At 38.4% G+C, this 15,294-nt stretch overlaps 1 protein-coding gene across 1 annotated transcript; it reads right to left on the bottom strand.

The window, feature by feature from the left end:
• Nucleotides 1-1,474: 1,474 nt before the first annotated feature.
• Nucleotides 1,475-13,082, bottom strand: LOC140922998 (uncharacterized). Its single transcript, XM_073373050.1, has 7 exons — nt 12,976-13,082; nt 11,065-11,217; nt 10,743-10,840; nt 9,969-10,066; nt 6,936-7,253; nt 3,357-4,094; nt 1,475-3,070 (listed from the first exon to the last, which is right to left on the bottom strand). Exons 1-7 carry the CDS (start codon nt 12,982-12,984, stop codon nt 2,562-2,564), a joined length of 1,923 nt encoding a protein of 640 aa, XP_073229151.1. The 5' UTR covers nt 12,985-13,082; the 3' UTR covers nt 1,475-2,561.
• Between the last annotated feature and the right edge of the window lie 2,212 nt (nt 13,083-15,294).

The raw sequence follows: 15,294 nt of genomic DNA on the forward strand, positions 1-15,294 counted from the left end.
TCCGGACTTCAATTCAGACTATTCCACCCTTCCACACCTCAGAGAAGTGTAGGACTTGGAACGAGAAAGGAAATTTGGGATCTTCCATACTTCCACACGTCTGAAAAGTGTAGAAGTAAAGCTAAAAAGGGAAAGTTCCTAAAATTCATTTAGACCTCTTGAAAAATTTATCTTCAAAAATTAGGGGTGGTCCACAGGGGTAGTCCATGGACCTGGTCCACGAAGGGGTCCATGGACTAGGTCTCGAGAGGTGGTTCATGGACCGTGGGTTTCATGTCCAAACAGCTCCGATAATCAAACATTAAAACCTTTTCCGACCGTATGTGCTCCCTATTATAAAAATTCTAAGCAAACGTCAAGGTCAAGAGCTGGGAATTTCCTCTTTGCTTTTATAAAACTAAATTTGCAAATTATGGGATAGGTTGGCATATCCAGAAAGAACAAGATGAAAAATGTCCACTTGCTATAAATCAGCCCGTTAGTGCAAATTTGGTGCGGAAATATATAAAACCGTTATGACTCCTCATAAATCCTTTAAAATAGGCCTGGATCGTATTTATAGGCGTTACAATCCAGGCCAAAATATAAAACGATTGTATGGGGCCATCGGAGCTTAACGGTGGTTATATTTCCCCACCAATTTGCACTAACGGGCTGATTTATAGAAAGTGGACAATCTTCATCTTGTTCTTTCTGGATATGCCAATCTATCCCATGCTTTCTCAAATTTCAGTTTTTGTGACGACACTCTTATCTTGTCCGTTGACCCAGATTATGTCAGCTCCAGCTCTTAGGCTGAATGGAAATTGTGTGGAGACGGAAGACTCAAAACCCCAAAGTAACAGTTACAAAATCTGGGTCACTTGAGTTTCCCAAGCTTACCAGTAAGCGCCCCTGAGCTAAACGGATCATTGTGTTTTTCCTTCATATTTTTTTCCCACACAAAATTTCTTCAGTTATCTAAGATTTAAAACCGACACACAATACAGAGAAAACATTTCGGCGAAAACAGCAACACGCTGTAATAATTATGCTAAATCCACACGCGACGATGGTTGTTAAACGTGCCCCAGTATTTAATATTCTCGAAGGTAGATACCCCATGAAAACATAAAAACAAGTTTATCGTTTTTAATGATTTTAAATACACAAACGCCTTTAGCATAAGCGTTAAAGTCAGTAAAACCTTTGGCAAGGTCTCAATCCTCTCAGTTAATCCCGTTTTTAAGCAGCTTCTCCTACTGGGACTTTTTGGGACTTTTGATATGTTATTAAGGGTACACATCTGAGTCTAAAACAGTTGTATCTTCTGTTGCAATTAGCTGCAGGTTAACCTACTTTTTTTCCACAAAATGACTGATGATTTGAAAGTATCCATTTTAGTCACGACCCATGCCAAACCGTCAGTGTAATAGTAGATAAAATTATCCACGTGCGAACCATCCTTGAAAGTGTATTAATTAATATATAACTCTTCACGTGTTTCGCATCGCATTTCACTGAACGACTTCACTTTAGCATCGGGCCTTAATATCTTGGGGCCTGGAAAAGGCTGGACTTTGTGGAGAAAACAAAAACGAATGGCAACAATCGGCCGGATTTTTAAATTAGCTTTTTTCTATAGACAGAAGTATCGACCCTAAGAATCGTAACGTGTCAATTAGCCGTCTTCGAAGTATGGTAAACTCAGTATTGAAACCAGTCTTAACATCATTAGATAAAAGAACTGAATAGCACACCAACTTACTTTAGAAAGTGGCATGGTAGGTGTTGGGAGTTTCGTTAAAGTAGACTGGGCAGCCCGACCCTCAAACGTTAAAGTACGGTCTCTAAAGTTACGTAAAATTTGTTAATTTATTTGCAGTGAATTTAGGTTTATTGTTGTAAGTATATTATAAGCATACAATGGATATCTATGCCTTTAGGGTCGGCAAAATCTATGTAGCAGTGTTAATAATGTAATTAGCCAGAAAAGGTGCACTTTCATTACGTAAATTTGATTAACCCCGGTAAAAACTAGCAATAGTCTTTGAGAGTCATTGTAATAAAACACTCTTGTTGTGATAAATTGATCACCGCTAAGACCTCTCCTGTACTCTCTGAATATGGAAAGAGAATAACAATTACAGCTATCTGTATGTGAAAATATGAGCCCGATACGAACAGTTTCGAAGGAATTATCTTCCATATATTCGAAACTTTACGATGAATGTAAGAGCTCATTAACGCTTTTGGCATCCAGCGATTTTGCAATTTTCGATAACGGCTATTTCCTTTGTTATTTCTTGCAAAGAGCTAAAAATTGCTCAAATTATCCAGCCCTTTTACCTTTTGAATTAAAGTTGTACCCGCGGTGACGTCTTAATTCTATGGGTTTATTCCAACGCAAATGAGTAAAACTGTAAACAATTAGGTCGCCAAAGATATGCCTATTCTCATCTCTTCTGTCACAATGAATTATTCACAACTTTAACGGAAAAATTAACAATTCAAAACTAGAATTAAACAAAAAAATATATCCAAAGTATATCATTTTTTTTGGCGTTAGATTATTAATGTGTTTATGAATCTGATTTTGCCTCTGTAACTTTAGTGTAATCTTTCCACACAAAATGCAGCTCGGAATCGGAATCTTTCTCAACAGCTGTTATTTGCTGTTTGGAATACAGCAGGCAGTTGCCCTTGGCTTTCTTACACCAACTTCCTTGCACGGGTTTACAAATCACAAAGGCTTGGCAAAAGGCATCTTTTTCACAAAAGGAAGCACACTGTGTACTATTAGAGGCCTGATATTCGCCTCGACGTGGCTGATTTGCTTTGACTTTGAGCTGAGACAAAATAAAATTTTTCCTTTCTCTTTGCAGTCTCGGTAGAAAGACCACAGTTTTGGACCATTTGGAATCATCTGTTATTACTTGTAGCTTTCCTTTAGAATCAAGTAGCTTGCACCCTCTCCACGCAATCATTTTCCAAAGCTCACCTTTGAATAGCTGAATTGCTACACAATCCTCCTCCAGGAGGCAAATAGCTCTACAATCAGTCTCATCTACTTCCCGCAAAAGCCTATAGCCTGAAAGAAAAAAGGCCATTTTTTGAAACAGAGAAGTTCACATAGCAAAGTTTTACTGGCGCCAGTTTTGTTCACACATTATCAGATGAGACTTGAACAATTATGGAAACGTAATTCTTGTCTGTAAAGGGAGCAAAATAATCCATAATCGCCAAGCCTCATATATGCCTGTTTTGGGTGGGGTATTATCGAGTCGTTATGATGTAGTAGCTTTGACCTTAGAGTAGTAGTATGATGTAAAAGTTTAGACCTTTAGATATTTTTAAGAAAATCCAATAACATTTACCAAATTGGCGTACTCCGACACCTTGCAGGGAAGTTCCTAGATGGATACTGTCCTCGCAGGAATCTACCAGTCCCTGGTCTTTCAAAGCCTGGCAGTAATTCGTGGATGCATTAATCAGCTTCTCTCTCACAACACCTATGTTAACTCCAGGAAGATGCTTGGAATATCTCTTAGTAAACAGGTTGTGGATGGCGGACAGGGAGTATGTTATTGGCACCGGATTCTCCTGGACAGAGGAAGCCCATGTCAAGGCGTCACCGTTACTGGGAGGGGCTGCGCCCACAGTGATGGTGCTTGTTTGCACTGACTTCTGAAAATTGGAGGCTGCAGATCTTTGTTCTTTATCCATTGAAAATCCCCCTCCAACACTAAAGGCCCCTGAATAGCTGGCTTGTGCCTCAACGCTTACTTTCTTGCTTCTAAGCTCTTCATATTTTGTTTGACTGACTTTGTGGTTTTTCGTAAATCTTGCTCCGAATGTTACCTCCGTCAAGAAATGAGTTCCGTAGTATTTAATGAACTGAATAACATCATCTTTGTTGGCATCTGGTTTAGCAAGTGTCTTTGCCCAGCGCACAAAACCTGGTTGAAATGACGGTGGATCGGTGACGTCCATTTTGCTGAAGTAATAGCGGCACTGTGCTTGGGAAATTATGTACAAGAACTCTCCAGACGACATTTGTGCCACGGATTCTTTGTAGCTTGCACTTGCAGAAAACTTAAAGCCCCATCCACCGCCTATGGTAAAAGCAAACAGCCTGTTAGTTCTAACAGTTAATCATTTTACTACAGAGTGATTTCTGACACGCTCATCGGTGGACAGAGCAATTTTTAAGGTAAGGTTACGTATATAATATATAGATTTAGCCAAGGCTAAAAGCGAAGCTCTCGATAATATTTATAGTTTGCTCAAACATAATATAAAATCATATAATGCTAAGCGGCGAAGGCAACGAGAACGGTGAAAAAAACAACAATAGGTCTAATTAGCAAAAAAGCAACTTTGCACGTGCAGCACACTTTTTTGTACATTTCTTTGCCGTTGTTTTGCACGACTAAAAACTGAAACTTCCAGAAACTTCCTGGTTACACGTTTTATGGAGGAAATGTCGTACGTGTTCTTGTTCACTTTTTTTTCATTATCGCTCATTTTCACTCTGGTGGCCGCTAGCGTTTCTCACTTTCTAACCGCCGCTGCAAAATTTCATGTTGTTCCTCCAACAAAAATGCCCCATTAGTTTCTTCTATCTCGCTCCAGCTCTTTTTCTCGTTGAGCTTCGCTGGCCTGTCGCCTTACTTTCTCTTTTTCTCTGTCTTTCTCTTTCTCTATTTTCCAAATTTGTGGACATGACAATTAATCTAAACTTAATACTTTAGACAACACGGATACAAAAACGTTTTCCGCTTTCCGTTTTCGTCTTTATTGACTCCTTAGATGTCTTTGGTTCACAAGACGCGGGTGGTCATACACTTTCTTGCCAAAATAACCTGACATTTGGCATCGGCTTACATGAAGTGGGTGTACGGACGGTCGGCGTTCGTACGCTACGTCATAACCAAATTTTCTTGCTTTTATAGGTTACCAATTTATCGTAGCAATGGGGCTCGGCCACGCGCCGTTCGCGTGCGGGAGCTCCGCTATAATGTGCTTGGTGCTACCGATGCGTGCTGTGATTGATCGTTCCCCATGATTTAGTAGAGTACATAAACACGGATGACTTAATCTGTGATACCAAGGGCAAATCTTTTTCTTTGTTTGTTGTTTTTTTTTCTAAAAGAAGGAGCTGTTTACAAAGACCGGAAAGAAATACACTCACACGAAAGGTGCTCTTTAGGGACATGCAAATTTTTTAAACTGGAAAATCCTTAAAAAGTCCAGCCTTAAGTGGTAAGTTCTTCGTTTTGCTTTTCTGTTCATTGTATACTACAAATACATTTCATTTTGCCTCGCCTCGGTCAGTAACAGATCATAGAAGAATTCAAAACAACATGTCATAGCATCACTAACATACTTCCGGCATGCGACCCGTGTGCACAGCTATTTTGTTCTTACCATCGTTTGTCGTCATCTGTGTTCTATTACTGAAAAGATGCATTGCAACATGGGTTCTATTTCTTAAAAATATTGTCTAAGGGCCTGTTTACATGGAGGTGGCGGACCCCAGATAGGTGAGGTAACATGCGGCGGGTCTCCCCACCTAACTCGTAAACGTGAGCAAATTAAAATGAGAGATTATATGGACAGGCGGGTTATCCCACCTTCATGGGGTCCCCCAGCTCCATCCAAACAGGCCCTAAATGTTAGTGAAGTTTTCAGGATATGGGATCTTTATCTGTTTATTTTAGTTAAGGAGCGGTGCTAACCAGCAACAGAAGGTATATATTTTTAAGACCTCAATATTGAAAGTATGTGAAAGAAGGGCTCAACTTAGTCTCCTTCGCAGCCGTTATTAGGGTCGTCACGCAACGCCCCTGCCCACTAGTGGGGGGGGGGAGCGTTGCGTGACGACCCTAATAACAGCTGCCAAGGAGACTAGGCTCAACTTAGCAGAGGTTCAATCTTTAAATCGCTACTTTCAAGAAAAACTTTTCACAATGCTCCGAGGAAAGGAACAACAGAGATGCACATTTATAATGGAAATTGAACTAGAAGGAGTGTAATTCGGTCTGAAGTCATACGTTTGATTTCAAAATTGAACGGGCAATTCGCGCGAATTCCATTTGGAATCACATGATGTGATTTCAGACCTAAATAGACCAATTTTGATATACTGGAATTCATTGTTGGCTGTGAGGATTAGAGGAATGTTTTACAGGTTAAATTTGTTTTCAGGTTATTTTTTTTTTTTTTAACCAAGGTTGATTCTCGATCGGTTTTCAGGGGCACCCAACGAGAATATAGTTCAAAACCACTTAAACATAGATTGTTAAACGTATTTTAGTATTTAAACGGTAGATATAAGCATATTTTTATCCCCTAAACATTTTTCATCTGTTCGGATTTCCTAACTGAAAGTCTAGTGATCCGAAAATTATAGGGATCAAAATTACCTTTTCGAAAACATCAGCCAGGAAAGAGGCTCACGAAAATTCTAGATGACCTTTTTAGGGTAAAAATCCGTTAAAAATGGGCAATTTTTCCATATTTTAGATGTTCGAAAATCCTAGGAGCAGCAGGCAGCCAAGAAATTTTACAAATAATGTTCCGAAAATTATAGATCTCAAATCGTCTTCCGAACAGATATTTTCCGAAAATTGACGATGGGTGCCCCTGGGATTTCTTAGTCTCTTCGAGCTAGAAGACAAAGGAAATGGGGAATCAGCCTAGGTTATATCAAAATTAATTTCAGAAATCATATTTGACATGTAACAAATGAAACAAAAGAAATCATCCCGATTCTTAGCAATGGATACCGATGCTGTTTCGTTAGTTTTATTCCCTCGACCCTCTGAAACAAGAATGAATTTAAAAACAAGTTTACAGAGTCACTGTTAAAATATGGGTTAAATCATGGCCAATTGAAAGACCATTCAAGTAATCATTCATGGATAATTATTTGAAATATCTTAGAGGAGCACCTTCAACGTTCGCGGTTGCCTCAAGGGACTGTGACATCTCCAGTCTGTTTCGTATAATCTTGGAGGAGAAAGTAGTTTCACAAGACACATCAGGCACAACAACCAAACCTGCTGGAACACTGTAGCGACAGTCAGAAGTCTGCTTTTCAGGAGTGTAGTCTGTTAGGAATATTGGGTGTGTAAAGCCAGGATCATGTCCTGTTGCCAGTGGATACCCCTTTAAAATGTCGTATCCAAAGAGGGCGTAATCAAGATCTGGGAAGGATCTTTTCCAGTGAGCATTTTGACATTCTTGAAGCTGAGAGTCAGACCGCAATCCTTAAGTGGTCATTTGGAAACAACCGTCAAATTGGAGAATTTTTGATTACAGGTTATACAGTTCTAAGGGCATGGGCAGGGGCGGTCAAGAGGGATTTGTCCTATCTTTTCCTCAAGTGGATAACAACCTTAGAAAAGCTTTAAAGCTTGGTGTTGCTGAAGAAAAGGAAAACACATTGTTTGCCCATACCTACTGGCTAAAGTTTTGAGGGAAACTTTACAGCGATTTCTTTTGTCAGAAACTATTGTCTGAATGTCTTGTAATTATCAGTATTAAGTTTAGGGTTTTTAGTATCTGCCCTATATCGGAAATTACCGTTATGCAAGTCAATCGACTTAAGAAGAAAGAAAATAAAAATTTGAGGAGAAGGGAAATAACTGAATTGTAGAGGAGCAGGGTGGGGAGTCGAGTAAATAAGTAATTGTGTTTAGTGCTAGAAAAAGCTAGTTTGTCTTCTCCTGATTAATATGCACGATTTGCGAGTCATGATTCAGTGAAGCGGAACTGAAACGATTTGTTGGACGAAATATAACTTGTATAATTACATTACGGCTTAGTAATTTTGAGTCACATCCGAGTTAGCGCTTATTTCTTCGACTCTATGAATCAACCTCTAAATGCGTTTCTTTGGTTATAGTTAGCCAGTCAAAAACAAAGATATTCATCCACCTAATTATAACTAGAAAATCTGTCAAACTGGAGAAACCCCTAAAAAATAGCACCTAAGCTTATTAATGAGACAAACACATTTGAGTTAAGGTGTTTCGATACAGTTTTTCAGAGGCGATACCGATATTTTTCAATCGCCTTAAAAGTGATTTTTTCCTTGTCCGATCGCTATAAAATTTTTACCAGTAATTGGCTATGGATTGACATATGTGAAAATGTAGTTTTAAATAAAATCGATATTACTATGACAACAATAAACAAAAAACTTTGAAATTGATAAAAGCCAAATTTTGTGTGATCTAGACCTGCTACTGAAAATCCAATACTAGGAACTTAAAGTTTGTTGTTTAGCAAACAATATCCGTAAGAAGTAAAAAATTCTGTATGTTTGAATTCGACTAAAACGAAAAAATATTTCAAACCTTAAACTTTCAATAGCCGTGATAGGTTATTTAATAAAAACGTTATAAATGACTCAAATTATTCTTAAGTAGCATAAGAATGATGCTTAATATCATATTTTGATGCCAGGAAATTTTGGTGCACTTTCGTTCACGCGATCTTGAAATCTAACCCGTTTTCTCACCACCTGTATAAGTGTAACTTCATTCAGAATTTGGACTTTTAGCGCTTTCTTGTATATCTCCAAAACGACTCGAACGAATTTTTTTAAAATCTCTTCACATAATCTTCATAATGTATATAAAAATGTCTGAAACTTTCATTAAGATTGATTCACTGCAGCACCTTGAAATTTCAGGACAAACTTATCCTACGAACCGGACAAAAATCTGCGTTACAACATTCACTGTTTTGACGTTATGCTAATTTTTCCAAAATAATGCGCACTATACATACCTCCATGACTAGTACATTTTAGTTTGAATTTATCGCATCTTTTGAATGTAAAACATTGACAATACTCACACTGAAATGTACTAGTCATGGATATATGTATTGTCCGCATTAATTTGGAAAAATTAGCATAACGTCAAAACAGTGAATATTGTAACGCAGATTTTTGACTGGTTCGTAGGATAGGTTTCTCTTGAAATTTCAAGGTGTTGCAGTGAATCAATCTTAATGAAAGTTACAGACATTTTTATATACATTATGAAGATTATGTGAAGAGATTTAAAAAAAAATTCGTTCGAGTCGTTTTGGAGATATACAAGAAAGCGCTAAAAGTCCAAATTCTGAATGAAGTTACACTTATACAGGTGGTGAGAAAACGGGTTAGATTTCAAGATCGCGTGAACGAAAGTACACCAAAATTTCCTAGCATCAAAATATGATATTAAGCATCATTCTTACGCTGCTTAAGAATAATTTGAGTCATTTATAACGTTTTCATTAAATAATCAATCACCGCTATTGAAAATTTAAGGTTTGAAATATATTTTCGTTTTAGTCGAATTCAAACATACAGAATTTTTTACTTCTTACGGATATTGTTTGCTAAACACCAAACTTTAAGTTCCTAGTGTTGGATTTTCAGTAGCAGGTCTAGATCACACAAAATTCGGCTTTTATCAATTTCAAAGTTTTTTGTTTATTGTTGTCATAGTAATATCGATTTTATTTACAACTACATTTTCACAAATCTCAATCCATAGCCAGTTACTGGTAAAAATTTTATAGCGATCTGACAAGGAAAAAACCACTTTTAAGGCGATTGAAAAATATCGGTATGGCCTCTGAAAAACTGTATCGAAACACCTTAATGTATTTCACTTTTCACCAACGAGATTCCCGTTCAAAAATGGTTTATTTCATCCCTATTCTACTACTAATTTTGTACACCGCCAAAAATATTAGCGAGTCGATAATTCCAATTTCACCAGCTTTATGCGATCGCTGGAACTCATGGCCAGATAATGTCCATCCCCCCGCCACCTTTTACCGAACATGTATAAACTATAGCGAAGCTAAACAGAAATCCTTCTATTTTATATTTCTTTATTACCCATATAACCTTTTTATCGTTTATTTTACCCAGTACTATACCATCTAAACGTTTATCATCAGTCCAAGCATGTTCTTACCAAAGTTTAGGAATGATTTGCCGTCTTTTCCTTGTGCAAAAGGCATCAGGGAATTGAGCAATCTATTCCTAGACGATTCATCCACGAAAGAAGAATATCTACAATCCAAGACATATTATTATATCAATGATTTAAATGGTGTGCTTATTATGCTCAAGGGAAGCATTTTCTGCCGGAAAGGTTACAAATTTAACCAGCGCGGTGTCTATTTTTCTGTACGACAAAGGCGTGAATGCATGAATTTCGAATACGCGGTAGTTCAGCTTGAAGACCCCATTTTGTATTTGCTAAAGTGGACCTCCTGGTAAACGCAGGTAGTAAAGCTACTGAATTCAACCTAGTTCATCAGTTCCATGTAAACAGAGCGAAAATATTGAACGTTTCCTAATGAACGAAGTGTCCAGTAAAAATTTTCAGCAGGTCGAAAATTCGTCGAGTACCTTGTGAACCTAGCCAGATCGCGGTCTTGCCTAGTCCCTGTACGGCGTTTTTCCAGTCCCTCTCGGTAAATTCACTTCAGTGACGTATCTGAAGCGGGCCACGTGACCCAAAACGCTTTGCCCGCGCGTAATAATGAGGCCTAGGAACTAGGCAAATCGAAGTCAACATTCGCGAGTAACAATGCCCTGTACCCTAAGATGTCATAGTTTTTCAAATAGTTCTCGTTGAGGGACTTTTGGAGGGAAACAGTTTTAATGTTAGAGGTCAGGTAACATTAAAGGAGACAACAAGAGCACGCGCTGTTGAAAACATGTTAAACGACATCTCAGTTACCTTTGAGGTATGTAGACAGATACTATTGTTGCCAGAACAGCTACTGTCATGAACAGCAGTACGATTAATGCAGACTTCCAGTTTCTTTTCAATATGTTCTGAAAAAAAATGAAGCAATGTTTTCTTTTGTTTTGTTTCGATTTTATTTCGTCCTTTTACCCTTTCTATTTAGATTGGTTGAATAGAAAATCAAGTTTCCTTTCATCAGGGAATGCGCAAAAACAAAAGGGGACATTCGGTTTCATTATTGCTATTTATTAGAAACAGCGTGTTTGTTCAATCAGAAAGAAGAAAACTTGAAATATCGTAAAGTTGTTCCAACCTTTGCCTTGGTCAAACGTCCTGCCTCATTTATTTCTCCTACTTGACTCTGTAAAGCCTCTATCTGTCTTTCTTGTTTCTCCACAGTCCGTGAAGCTTTACCCACCTCCTCTTGCAATTTAAAGTTTTCTATGTATCGCTCTGCTGGACCCTGCTGTGGAACAACAAGCATACCGTAAATCCTCTATTTACCCTCGGACGTACAAGAGGGGAAGCGGGTAGTTGCCCCCTTCCCCCCCGGCCTCTTTTGAGTTATTTCCTAGACGAAAAACACATCAGCACCTGACGGTGCGGTGGTCAGTTACTATGGTTACGAGATATGACGTCACAAATAGCAGGTGGTCAAGCCATTTTTTAGTGAAGATGCATGTTTTTTCAACTTCTTTCAACAATAAAAATCAAGCCTATCGCGGTTTTAACCTAGTTTCTAATTCTTGGTAAAGTCCAAGATGTCGACCATTGTTGGTGACGTCACAGGCCTCCAGCAGCGCCACCACCAATAAAATGTACCTCATCTTGTTGAAAAGATCAAAGACTTTCCACTGAAGGCAAAATCGTTTCGAAATACTGCAACTTATGAAAAGCTCTGGGGAGGGGTTCCTTTAATCCCCCCTCCCCCTTTACCACAGTGGGGGTATGAAACTGCGTGTACGTCCGAGGGCAGGAGCCCCGGAGGCTTATTTATTTCAAACCCATTTGAAGGGGGGCTTATTTGGGAGGGAGGGCTTAATTTATTTAGAAAAGAGGATGGTATCCGTTCTAAAGTACAAGAAGGTTGAAGCTAGTGCAGCCGAGGATGAGAATCAAATCCGAACTTCCAGTTGGCAAATAAACCATCGCGGATCGGTGCGTGATTGATTAATAAAATCTGTCATTTATTAGTGAAGAGGAAGGAGGCTTATTTGGGGGGGGGGGGGGGGGGAGGGGGGCTTAATAGATGGTTAACTTTATTAGGGTCATGTTATGTTCCTTATTAGGTACTCATAAGAACTTAGGCATTAAATTCGGGACATGATATAGCGACAGGACATGGAAATGAAAAGTACAAGAAAAAAATACAATGCACTACTAATGGGCGAAGAATAGTTCTGTTGCCTAAAGGAGTTCAGATTTGTAAAACCACGAAGTGTCAGAATACTGAATAAAGAAGATGATACTAAATGATGAGGAAATAATAAACATTCTACAAACTTTCTATAAATTTCCAGGTCCTCTATTGGTCACATATTAGCTCTATATTAAGAAGTGTTCCTTTGCTTTAGGGCTTCTCCCCACTAATATAAAGAGTTCAATAACTTCAAAGCCGTGTAGGCTATGATCGCTATTGGCGAACAAATTACAATTTATAGACGTTCCTTTCATACGGCAGTGTTAATATATACCTGAAGTAATATCATGTAAACGGCTTGTAAATAATTTACGAGGTGAACGCAACATTTTTTGTTCTTGTTTAACAGATTAGAAATTGCAGGTGAAATGTACAAGTAATGAATACTGGAATTTAAGTACAAAGAAATAACGGCGACATACTCAAACCCCGAAGTTTTGAAAGCGACTCTTTCTCTTTTGAATGAGGACAATGGTTCTGAAGCCTACTGCATTTATGAATCTTTCTTGAACTCTTGTAACGTACGAATTGTCGTATCATATCATTGCAAAAAACCAAAAGCCTGAAAGAATATTGCATGTCATCGCAGATGGATCTTTAACTTTTCAGACAGGCATTTTGAGTTTCGTTCACTAGCTATATCAAACATATCCCGGAAGTGATTGAGGCACTGAGTAATAATTAAGGTGGAAATTGGCCGTTTGATTGCAATCCTGCGCCCGTGAAAACTCAAGACTAACCCCGATTTTAACTTTTAAAGCAGGTTTGTGTTGTATGAAAACTAACTTTGTAAGTAAACCTCACCTTTTTCATGACTCTCTTGCGCCTTCGAAACAAAACTCGGTTCTTTACGATATCGGACCTAAAGTGGCTGTTGTGTGTTAAAAAGCCTTTTACCTGTTTCGCTTTAAATACACTAACCTATGTGATATTTTATTCAGGCTGAATGCCAGAGTTATATTTATAGCTTAAAGTGACGTAATTAGGTTTGTCAGTTGCGAATAATTCGCGGAAAAGGTGTCTACTTGATTGTGTACAAGCCTTCATACCTATTTTGGCAATAAACTTCACGCGGTTAGGTGGATCAACTAATCCGTAAATCCCCTGACATTTTTTTTGTTTGTAAGGGTGAAGAATTTCGATTTCCCCTGGACCACTTCCTTTTTTTTTCTGGAATAATTCCATGAAAATTGATGTCAATAGTTATCTTTTAGTTTTTGCATAATTATTTGTTATATATATATATAAAAGGCTAGCTATTAATACCCTATGACGTTAAAGTTTTCTCGTAATTTTAATCATTGCCTTCATCCATCTATGGCCTTCATGACCAGACGGATTTTACGGAATAATTAAAAATGCTAGACTTAGTATCACATTATATATTCTCTTGAAAGGAATATCAGGGAGGGAGATCATTGTACTCTCGAAATTCGGAATCGATTTTGTTCTAACTTTTCGAGAAAATAAGAGCGTTTGATTAATAATGCCGAGAAAAGGGTTTAAAGGATGATTGGCCTTGAACAGCAATTTTTAAAGGACCGACGCTCGTGGAGGGGGGTTTCGAGAACAGCAGGTGGTAATCGAGCCTGCATTCGGCACAAGTTCTACAATTTGATTTAAGAAACTAAACAGGCCCAGGGATACCATGTGTTTAAGAAAATTAATTTTGCGGTATCTACGTCCGATGAAGCGGGATTCTATACATACTTAATAATCCTCTGTCCTGAAGGAACTTTTCGGGGGTATGGAATCAAATACTTCGATTAAAACATAACAAGGTTAAGAATCCCAGATGGCTGGAGTTAACAATTTTACAAGCATGATCGAAGATTTAAACTCAGTGCTGCCGGGAACTAATCCACCTAACGGTCAGGGCCAAGTTGTTCAAAGTTGGGTTAGGATAACCCAGGGTTAGTGCGAGATTTGTATTCAGATTTAAAAGCTTAAAAGGCATTTCAGTTTTAGTTCTTTTTGTCTACAAGTTGATGATTGGAAGCTCTAAAAATAGCGCAGAAAATTGCTTTTGAACACAAGAAAAAGGAACCCAGGTTAAATTTAACCCCGGGTTAAGCGCTAATCCGTCTTCCAACAACTGGGCCCAGGGCGGGAACTGAAGGCGGGCCTCCGGATTGCATCGACTCGTGCGTGTACAACGAATTGCCAGGCTTCGAGCAAAAAGAATACAGTTTCTTGAACCGTTCTTTCCGTGGACTGAGTTTTTGCGAACTTTGCCCTCTCTAGCTTAACTGTATGTATGTACAGTGTATTAACCCTAGTCAGGCCTTTTTTTGCCTCCTGCGACCGTGGGATCCCCGAAGCCCCCCCCGCCCCCCCCCCCCTCTTTATAATTTGAAAACCGCTCATCCTACGGCCAACAAAATCAGATAACATAATGTACTCGTGTACTCGTCATTTACAACTTCTAAGCATAACGTGATTCCCTTAATGATGTAATCGATGTCACTATGACGTCATATAGTTGAATTTATTGTCAGAATCTGGAAAATTTCCCCCAAAGTAGACATGAAGCGAAAAATATTAAAATGGCATGGCCTCTGTAAATTGTTTGAGATGTAGTATTTTAATTCCCTTAATAATGAAACAATTGTTTGACCTTTTCAGAAAAAAAAACTTTTGAACAGCTTTTTTACATCGACCTGGAAATAACGCCTTCAAATTATTAAACTTGCCGAGATCCAAAAGATCCATGAATTCTGCCAAATTCACGTTACGTTTCCATTGGTTTTCCCCACAAAGTTTTGAATCAGTTTTGTTTGCAATTTCTTAAGGGAAGATTGTTAGTCCCATGAGAAATTGAGCAAAGTCATGCAAATCTTTTCAGGGAAAAACCGTGCACGAAGATCCTGCTGGTGGTCAACGTTGGAGAAAAGAGATGTAATTAGCTACAATATTAAGAACAAAAAACGAGAAGTCCATAGACTACTGCAAAGCTGATAGCAACGTGTATTTATTTACTTATTTGTTGTTCTAAAAAAGCAGTACACGTTGACGATGACAATGATGATGATGTTTAATGACGATGCTCTTGCTTCTCTGGTACCCCTCCCTGCTAGCTTATTCCGCTGACCAAATTAACCGCAGCTCCTTTCTTACGGAAAC

Source organism: Porites lutea, chromosome 13 (genome assembly GCF_958299795.1).
Source record: "Porites lutea chromosome 13, jaPorLute2.1, whole genome shotgun sequence".
Classification (NCBI taxonomy): domain Eukaryota; kingdom Metazoa; phylum Cnidaria; class Anthozoa; order Scleractinia; family Poritidae; genus Porites; species Porites lutea.

Bases quoted from the DNA above. Each gene is read 5' to 3' on its own strand.
- LOC140922998 (XM_073373050.1), bottom strand. The intron at 4,095-6,935 runs GTGCTCCTCTAA...CTTTTACCATAG, and splicing joins GGCAACCGCGAACGTTGAAG to GCGGTGGATGGGGCTTTAAG. The intron at 3,071-3,356 runs GTAAATGTTATT...TTTTTCTTTCAG, and splicing joins TGTCGGAGTACGCCAATTTG to GCTATAGGCTTTTGCGGGAA.